The sequence below is a fragment of the Akebia trifoliata genome, chromosome 4 (assembly GCF_017979445.1).
Source record: "Akebia trifoliata isolate Shusen 1 chromosome 4, ASM1797944v1, whole genome shotgun sequence".
In the NCBI taxonomy this organism is placed as follows: Eukaryota; Viridiplantae; Streptophyta; class Magnoliopsida; order Ranunculales; family Lardizabalaceae; genus Akebia; species Akebia trifoliata.
Window position 1 is genome coordinate 26,491,260 of NC_141378.1, and position 10,235 is coordinate 26,501,494.

Sequence of the window (10,235 nt, forward strand, 5' to 3'; positions counted from 1 at the left end):
GACTGGCCTTGTTCAAGTCTTGATAGTCAACACACATGCGTACCTTTCCATCTTTCTTGGGTATTGGGACGACATTAGCTAATCACTCAAGGTATGTAGAAACTACGAGGAATCCTGCTTCGAACTGCTTCATGACCTCATCTTTGACTTTGAGAGTCCATTCTGGTTTTAGCCCTCTCAGTTTCTACTTGATCGGCTTGCTTCCCGAGGCAATTGGTAGCTTGTGTACAACAAGATCTGTGTCCAACCCAGGCATATCCCTGTATGACCATGCGAAGACATCTTGATAATCTTGTAAGAGTTTGATCATTTCTTCCCTTTGTTGCGACTTTAATAAGGCTTCGATCTTGACAATTCGTGGGTCCTCTTCGGTACCAAGATTGATTGAATCTGTATCCTCAATGTTTGGCTGAATACCTTTCTCGTGACATTCTACCAAGTCTTTGATTTCTTTAGGCGGGTACTCCATTTCGTCCTCAGACTTTTCTTCGATCCCCATGAGGTCAAAGTCGAGTTCAAGATAGAAATCATACTCGTCCATTTCAAATTCTATTTTATCTGGATACTCATTTGATTGAGACAGATCTCTTGAAAACTCTTTTATTGGCTTTTGGAAAATATCTATATTTTTACAATTTTGAAAGCTTTTTGATTTTTTTATCTTTTGAGAAATATTTGATTTTTTTGCTTTAAGAGGAATATTTATTTTTTTGTAGCTTTTCGAATACTTGAAATAAGAAGAACAATCATGCAAATTCATTAATAAAGATAGGAAGCCCTCAAAACAGTCTTTACCCCAGGACGAGGGCTCGTTATGATCCTCGGGCAAACTAGATTCGTTTAACAACATTTTTTTTGGAGGCCTTAATAGCCTCAAGGGTTAATGGGAATTCCTTCCAATTGTTCAGAACTTCCCTTTCTCTGAGGGAACGGATGAGATGTGAAGGTGATTTGGTTGGTGGTTCGGAGATGACCATGATCTCCGATTGATTGTTGATGTCAGAATTGGGCATAGTTCCCCCCAAACTCGGTGGGATGATGACTGATGCCCAGTCGATGCCAATAGGGAAGGGTGATTCGTTCCCCTTACTTTTGATGATTTTCACCTTTGTGGATTCTAGAACAGTTTCTAATAGACTTTCGTTGGAATCCCCATTGAATAAAACACCAATGCCTTCTACGAAGGATGACTGGGACACAGTAATTGAGTCTTCTTGAATGTGCAGAGGTTTGAAACTCACTGTTCTCGGCCTTTTTATTGGTTTGGTTGGCAGTGGTTCTGATAGATTGTCGGGTCTAGTCTGTGATATTGGAAAGCTGACATTGATATGCGGAATTCTGCCCAGATTCCAGACATTCGATTCACGATTTTACCTTCTTGCTAGTCGAAGCTTTTTTTTCTTGTCATTCATTTCTGCAATATCTTTTTTTGTGGGCCTAAACCCTAGACCAAAATAAGGAGTATGCTTTTTTGCTTCAATTGGCGTAGCTTTCCCTTTTCCTCCAAGTCCCAACTCTTGTTTAGGTCGGTAACCTATTTTTTTCAAAACCTGCTCAATCATCAGATTCGTTCTCGATAGTTCTGCATTTATCTTCTCTTTTTCTTTCTCAATATGATTGACAGCAGCGAATTGATATGAATGGTAGAGTGCTTTGTCCTTCGTCATTTCGATATCTATAAACGACACATCCGGGGCTCTCCCAGTCGGGATAAGATTTTCTATCATCCTTTACCCCATAATGAATTTGACTCTCTGGTGTAGAGAAGAAGGTACAGCCCCTGCTATGTGGATCCACAACCTGCCCAGCAGAAAGTTAAAGTTTGTCGGTATTTCCATGACTTCAAATCTTACTTTAAAGGTGCACGGGCCTATCATGATAGGTAGGTCCACTTCTCCCAGTGAATCCCTTTTTGAACTGTCGAAACCTCGGATGACCTTGTTGTTGGGCTTGACATGTGACCAATCAGCATTGAGTTTTCGGAAGGTTTTAAGCGGACAAACATTCAGTGCTGAGCCGTTATCAATCAGCACCTTGGCAACCATCTGTAGACACCTCACTTTTGCATCAGCCTGACTTGGCGATCCGTCACCCGGTTGCTGTGGATTCCTAATGATGAGTACAAAGAACTCGAAAACTTGAGAGAAACATCCTTCTAAGTCCTTTTTTTCTTCTAATTCTATTCCCTTCTTTCTCCTTGCCACGCGACATAGAATTATGCATGCTTCGGATCGCTACACCATACACTCAATTTAGCAAGTACGTACACTTAGGCTCGCTACACATTTGGACAACTTAGAGACCTTGCTATGCTAGGAAAACATGACCTCGAGACTTAGAAATAATCACGTTACGATTGAAAGAAACTTCACGCCAAAATTCACCCAAATGGACAAAAATCAAAAAAATGACAAAAATACCCCTCATGAATTTCAGACCTCCGAAAAGTCTCGAAAGTACATCCATTGCACTCAAAATGAGATTTTGAGTCCAACGGGATTCAAATTATTAAAAACAGAGAAATTTAAGAAAAATCATAAAAATGACCGAAATGCTCCTCAACCTACAAATTCGACTTAGAGATCCCAATCCTTAGGAAAAAGTAATAAAAATCAAAACCCAGTTAAAAATTCAATCTAATAAAAAAAAACTCAAATTAAAAATTAAACAATTCAAATTCAAACAATTAGAAATAAAACTCAAATTAAAAATCAAACAATTAAAATTAAACAATTAAAATTTAAATCAACATTCAATCTAAAATTTAATCAATCCATCAACATTTAAATTAAAATTCGATTGAAATTAAAATCCGATCAACTAATTAATATTGAAATTAAAACCTAGTCGATCACTAAAATTAAATTTAAAACTTAATCGACCAATCAATATTCAAATTAAAACACAAGCAACCAATCAAATTAAAATCTTAATTTAATCGACCAATCAAGATCGAAAAGTGAAAGATAATTAACCCATCAAACTAAATTCAAACCAAAATTAAATCATCAACAAAAATTAAAAAATCAAAATTTAATCAATAATCTACCAACGTACCATGGGTTGCGAAGCGTGGGATCATGGTCCCATTCCTTCTAAACTCAAAAAGGAGAGATATTCCACTACGTCATAATGCGCCAAAAACGACTGCCCCTACAGTCGCAAAAAGAGTCGTTTTAAAAGGAGTGGTTTTTTAAAAACGACTATCTAAGACAGTCGGAAAAAAACGACTGTCAAAGACAGTCGTAAAAAACGACAGTAACATAACGATATAGCGACGGTCAGCGACCGTCGCTATAGGGTATTTTAAAATAAAAAATATATATTTTACACCTGCCCCCCTTCACCTGTTGTTAAATAGTAGAAATACCCCTATGTTTGACATTGATGTCCTAGACCCCAACTAACAATATGAAAAGACCCAAATACCCCTCGTCTTCAACTTTCATAAATGTAACTAAAAATCATTAATGATCTCCCACTCCTGTTTCAAATCAACACCCACATTCAGTTCAAACTAAAAATCACAAAGAATAATTCTGAAATGGCACACTACTTATTTTAACAGAGTTTGAGCTTCTCAAGGAATGGGGAGGTCTCAACAGCTCTTGCTTTCACCAGTGATATAGTAAATATCATTCTAACCGTCCTTCATCCTTGTGACGTAATCCTTGAGGTTGGTCATCACGTTCATTTAACTCGAGTGGATCTGTAGTTCTAACAAAAGGAACTCAGAATAGAACTAAAACAGAAAAAATAATTGTACTTGATGAAAATTGTGCTCAAGTCATAGTAAGATTTCAGTTTAAAATAATATGTTACAGCACATAAAAAGTGAAAAGTGACCCTTTAAGACATTTAAAGATGATCCTTGGTGCATGGGCACTCCAACTGATCAACATAATAGGCACCAAAAAAAAAAAAAATTGCAGCCACGGAAGAAGTTGAACTGCAAGGAAACTATTTTCTTACCAGCCTTCAGGGATGAAAAGTGCATCACCAGCACGAAGAATCACTTTTTGGGAGTATTCCATTGAGTGCTTTGCTCTTGAATGAATTGAAAAATCAGGGTTTTCTAAATCTACAGAACTACCATAATAAAAAGGGAAGAATCAAAATAAAGAATATGAACACAGCATTAATAATAGGAATTTTAAAAGTTATTCACAGAAGTTCAACAAACCAATAATAAAGATAAGTAAATGAGCTTTTACAATTTTCCAGATGGTTAAAGAAGTAGCATACCTGTGGTTTGAAGCCTCGCCATATATAGGCATAGGGTATAACAGGGGACTCGCAGAAGGGGGCCATAAAACAACTGAGATGCACCAAATATTAATCAATAAAGACAACGTTCTTACATAAAGTTCAGCAAAATTCAGACTTGGAAGCCCAAAAACTAAGATACCAGATCTAATGTACTCAATGCAGAACCATTAGGCATGTATGTGTGAGTGCATGACCTCAATAATTTGTTGGTAAAAAATAACCCTAAACTACCATTTTGTTTTTGTAACAAGGGGTTTCCAAGAGCCCCCTACCATATATAATAATGACTAATGAGAACAGACAAGGAACTAGCTACATTTACCTATCTTAGGAGACTAATCAGTAAAGCTCATCCAAAATAGGTTCCTTTCGAATGGAAACCTTATAGGGATTTCAATGGCCAAGGTCTAAATAATAAAAATTCACTAGAAGGATAGAAGCATGGAACAATAGTGATATTAATAGTGCTCAACTTTTTGGCTTCATGAAAAATTCCATCTTTGAGAAGAAGACTGCAAGGCTTTGCGTCAGAAAGGGTCTAAAAACCTCAATCAAGCACAGTTAGTAAGTACAAGCCCAAGATTGAAATTCGGACAAGAATCACATAAAGTATGGCCAAATATGAATAGGCTTAACATCTATGAAAGTATTGCTAGCTCTGTTTTTTTTTTTTTTTTTCTCTTTGATAAGTAGCTCCGATTTTTTTTTATTTTCCTTACAATTGGGGAAGGATTTTAAGAAAATCTAAAAGCTGTTAGTTAGTTTAAAAGTGCTTTTAAGTGGAGTTTTATGCTAGGGTAGCATAATTAACATTGCGGGCATTGACATTTAGATTGCACAGTAACTTTGAGGGCTCGGAAAGGCGTTTAGGAAATCTAGGAGCCATATGATTTTTGAAGGTCACTCATAATCTATTCTTTTAGCGAAAGCAATTCAAGCCTTCCTAGTAATTGATCTATTTTCTTGCAAAACCAAGCCAAACTCTTGTTTCCACAAGAGACACACCAGATGAAAGAGTCAGGATTTATCTACTTATGTGATGTTTATCAAGGAAAGGACAATGGCAAGAAGCACTTAAGAATGATAAACCTTATAAACTTATACTAAAATGGAGAAACACAGATTATTAGTCTCAAAGAGAATAAGTAAAATACCGTGTTTGCATCCAGCAACTATGCATAAAAGGTTATGATGTGGATCATAGTGAGTACTAGATCTAGATCTAGCATTATTCATCCATAAATTGATACATGCTAACGCCTTTGTCTCCAAAATTGTTGGCTGCATGAACCAAACAAAGGTAAAACAAAACAACAATTAAAAAAAAGGCAACAATAATGTTTGTAAAAGCAACAGTTACTTGAGTGTTACTTAATTCTCTTTGAAGACCAAAGTATAGAAACTTATCATGAATAATTCAACATATGTTTTAACCTTAAAAGTTTGGTGGAGGGTTAAAATCTAAATGAAACATGACCAGAATGAAAGAATAATAAGAACTATGCAAACCATTTGAATGTTTTCTTTCAGAGATTCCAATTGAGACCTCTCTTTAGTCTCCATATTTGAAATTGGGACCTGCATGAGAAATTTATTATCAAGTAATTGAATTTCATTCCCAAATTGTGGCATCAGCTAGTAGTAAGTCCTCAATAATGTGAATGATGTATCATAACTATTGATGTTGATATAACATAATAAGAGATCTCAGGAATATCTGAAAAAGGAATCCCAGATAACAAGTATGCAGATTGTTGACAAGTGCCTAAATAGTGCAATGTGCACTTGTAAAAGATTTCGACTGACATCCACAAATCATTATCCATATTTTTCATTTTTAGAAGTATTCATAGAAATGAGAAAAGTTTTCAAAGGTGTTTCAAATGGGATTATATTACACTTTGGTGATTGTGGGGGGAAATCCTGTGGAAGACTTTAACCTATGCCATTTGTCATACGTAACCTGAGAACTTCTGAAGAGAAATAAAAAGGTAAGGCAGACCATGGGCCGTTTACTAGTGGACTGGGCTCTTATTTGGAAGGAGTTTCGACTTCAGAGATGTAAAGGTAGAACATTTTGTGAACACCTGGGAGGAATTGATATATGGGCAGTAATTTGTCACACTAATCTATTTTTTCTTCTTGATGTAGTCTTGAGAGGGAACTTTTTCCTTTTTTCTTTTTTTTAGTTTTATTTTAATAAAACCCATAGATTCATAAAAAATAAAATGTTTTGGACATCTCAACAGATAAAGAAATCACATGCATTGGGATTTTTTTACTTCAACAAATGAGTTTAGTCTTACATATTCACATCTCGCAGGTACATTAGACATACTTCTTTGATCCTTCACACTTTTTCTCATAGGTTTAAGAGTTAAAACAGGGTTCTGATCCCAAGCAATATCAAATCACAGGAAAAATTGCTAATATACACATAGCCTGATATTTTGTAACTCAACAGACATTAGGTGCATGGTTCAAAGTTTTGCTATGTTTCGATTGAACATTCCATTTTGGCAGAGATCAAAACCAAAAATTGATCCCGAGATGTTGAATGTTTCAGATTGTCTCAAATATTTTGGTAGAGACAATCTCAGTTTTCCTCCTGACCAAAACATTGCCTCTAAACTAGATTTTAAACCTTGGTTAGATTACAGATATTGCTTTGAGCACATTTGCACCTTAAGTTTCAACCTCATTGAAAGAACTGAGAGAAAATCTTCTATTTAAACATAAATTATAACCTTGTAAGAACTGAGAGCAAATTTTTGAAGAATTAAAGCAGGATGAACAACCTAACTTAAAAGCACTTCCATATATCAACCTGCGCTAAATAAACTTGATGAGGAGAATCCAAAGAAGCCAAATCGGCTTCATCGATGGTGTGTCCTGTCTGTCCATGAACTTCTGACTGAAGACAAGCACCATGACCATCCTCTAAATGTTGAAGACGTTTTTTGCAAGAAGTGATGAAAAAAGAGAATGGTAAAGGAACTTACAACAGAAAAAAGCAAAATATAATAAATTAAGCTGAATAGGAAAGCAGCAATCTTCCAAATTCTAACTCATCAAAGAGAAAATCCCTAAATCTAGTAATATATGAGTGGTTACCATCTCGTGACTTCTAAGATCACCATAGAAGACTGGTGGGGATCTAGACAGCATAGCCTCCACAACAGAAGACCCTGCTTGTTCCTGAAATTTCCATGCAAGTGTCCAATAAATATAGAGGTTGATAATCAAAAAAGCATATATTAATCCACCAATTGCAAATCTCCTCATCAGTGTCGCAATTTCCAAAAGTGTTCTAAATCAGAGGATGATACAGAATTCACCTTGGCACTACTGGTGAACTTTCTTGCCATCTTTCTTGGAAGAGATAAAATCAGTTCTAAATCAGAGGATGATACAGAATTCACCTTGTGTATTCTTCGATATTGAGCATTTCCTTGGTACCAAGTTCTATATGAAAGTGCCTAGAAACATAATTAAAATACAGAACATAAACCAAATTAAATCTTGGGTGATTTGGACAGGCTCTACATTTTTGTTGAATATTTGAGATACTCATGTTTTCAAATAGAGGATATACCCCTTGATAGTCTACTAATTATAACACTTTGTATCTACTTTCCTCTCCAGCTCTTCTAGAAAGCTTTGCTCAGAGGCATATAAATTTGTTTGAACCTTAGTATATTAATCATGATTCAGTTGTAAATTTAATAGAGAATATGATTGCCAGCTTGATCCTAACAGATAATTATCACTATCATTATCATCAAATCCTTTCAGGTTCAAGTAATATTATAAAAAACTACTTTTCTACAAAGAAAAACAATTGAAAATCATAAATTCAAGCTTTTATCATCTGGTGTGAACAAGAAAACCTTGTGAGGTGTTGTTTTTCAAAATTACAAAGTAGCAACCAAACAAAGGCACAATAAGGAAATTAGGGGACAAGAGTTACATTTTCTTCATCCCTTGGTGCGAGCTCCTCCCGAGGAAACTCCAAAGCTTCTTCTACTTTTCCATTACAAATCAATTCTATCAACCTTTGCTGCTGCAGATGGAAAAAAAGTTGGGGATTTGTATCCAATATCTGCATACAGATCCATCAACCTTTAAATCAAACCAAAAAATAAAACCAAAACTATACTATCGAACCTGATTAAAGTTTCGATATCAGATCGAAAACTTAGAACCAAAGTCGATGAAGATTAGAGAGAGAGAGAGAGAGAGAGAGAGAGACCGAGAGAGAGAGAGACTGAGAGTTCGATCTGAAGAAATAACAAATCAAAAATCAAAATCATTGAGTGAGATCGAGAGCTCAAACCCTAGAAAAATTCAAGAGAGGGAAAAAAACAAACCAACCTGGCGCTCTGGATCCAACTTGAACAGATCGAGTCGAGAGAGAGCGCGATTTTGTTTACTTAAGGAGAGATGAACACAAAGGAATTCGATAATCAAACCAGATCGGGGAGAGAGAGAGAGAGAGAGATATTCGTTTTTCTCTCTGGGGAAGAAAGGGGTAGTTTTGAGTGGCTACTGGCACACCAACTTTTACTTATTACCGTCAGTGATTCCATAAAAACGACGTGGAAACGACAGTCAAACACTGTCGCCATTAACGACAGTCTGTAACTGTCGTTTTTAGCGCAATGGTAGTGTCGCCAAAAACACAATATGACGTAGTGTTCTCTCTATTGGTTCGGTCAAAGAAAGAAGCAAATAACATAAAAAAGAAAAGAAATTAAATAAAATCATCAAAAAGGAAAGAAAGATAAAGTTTAGAAAAAGAGAAAATAGAAAGTGAATACTATAAAAAGGAGAGAGCTTTCTCTCTTGAGGGGGAGTTCTTTTTTGGGGAAGAACCAAGAGGAAAAGGTTGATGTCTTTGGCAGAAAAACAACAAAAAGAACAAAAAACAGAAAAAGATATTTTTTTGGCTTGATTGAAGAAAGACTCCAAAGAAGGCAGCAGCCCCCTTCTTCCCCCAGTCCCCTTCATATTCCATTAACCTGCATCCCTACCTTCACTCACGTCCTCCATTAACCTGCATCAACCTTTACTTATATCCACCTTCTCCATTAATACCCAACAGCCCCATTAACAGCCTTCCTTCATCACGTTTTCAGCCCATTCATTCCTTTTATTTTTCAGTCTGTAGAACAGCCCCATTACCACAATTAGCAGTCCCAACTACCATTCAAAACAATCCCATTATCACTTTCTCCAACAGCCCCAGCCACCGTTCAAAACAGCCTCCATTATCACCTCCGTTAGCAGCCCCAACCACCGTTTAAAATAGCCCCCATTATCACCTCCGTTAGCAGCCCCAACCACCGTTCAAAACATCCCTACAACATAGCCCTTCTTCACCATTAACTGCCCCCATACGTCTCCCAACAGCATTCTCAGAAGCCTTCCACCGTCCCCCTCATATCCTTCTGTATTCATCTTTCTCTCCATCATCCTCCACATCTTTTCCTTCTTCTTCCCCTTCTATCTCCCCCATTAACATCCAAATACACATCCATGAGCATACAACTCCTCTCTTTCCTCTCTCTTTCGTTGAACAACGATAACAAAAAAAAAAGATTAAGAAAAGAAGAGAAGAAGAAGGAAGAGTACATTCGCAACAGGCCATTCTTCGGGCCTTTAAAGCCTATATCCTCCTCACGACAACACCTCAAAAATAGCAGCCCATCCTTACTTCGTTCTCTTCACACCTTCCAGCACCTATCTCTCTTTCATCTACTCTTTTGATCCATCTCCATCTCACCCTCATCACCAATCAAGAACACCTCCTATCAATCACAATTAACAGTTGCAGACACTCCCTTACTCACAGTTCAGCCTCTCCACTCACATCCATCACCATTTCAGATTCTCTTTGTATCTCTCTCGACTATAACTCATACCCACGGTTTCCTCTCCATCACTTCTTTCATCACATTTTTTGG

The 10,235-nt window shown here is 36.6% G+C and overlaps 1 protein-coding gene across 5 annotated transcripts; it reads right to left on the reverse strand.

The window, feature by feature from the left end:
* Positions 1-3,338: 3,338 nt before the first annotated feature.
* Positions 3,339-9,351, reverse strand: LOC147404613 (lysine-specific demethylase JMJ31-like). Of its 5 annotated transcripts, none has more exons than XM_086440642.1 (7): positions 8,240-8,507; positions 7,384-7,748; positions 5,779-5,847; positions 5,424-5,550; positions 4,246-4,318; positions 3,973-4,089; positions 3,339-3,717 (listed from the first exon to the last, which is right to left on the reverse strand). In XM_086440642.1, coding segments are annotated over exons 2-7 (558 nt in total). In that variant the 5' UTR covers positions 7,555-7,748; positions 8,240-8,507; the 3' UTR covers positions 3,339-3,716. The 5 variants fall into 5 exon arrangements, with proteins under 5 accessions (XP_086296768.1, XP_086296767.1, XP_086296765.1 ...); XM_086440641.1 differs by having other exon boundaries at positions 3,342-3,709; positions 8,240-8,506; XM_086440639.1 differs by lacking the exon at positions 3,339-3,717 and adding an exon at positions 8,644-9,351 and having other exon boundaries at positions 3,823-4,089; positions 8,240-8,371.
* Between the last annotated feature and the right edge of the window lie 884 nt (positions 9,352-10,235).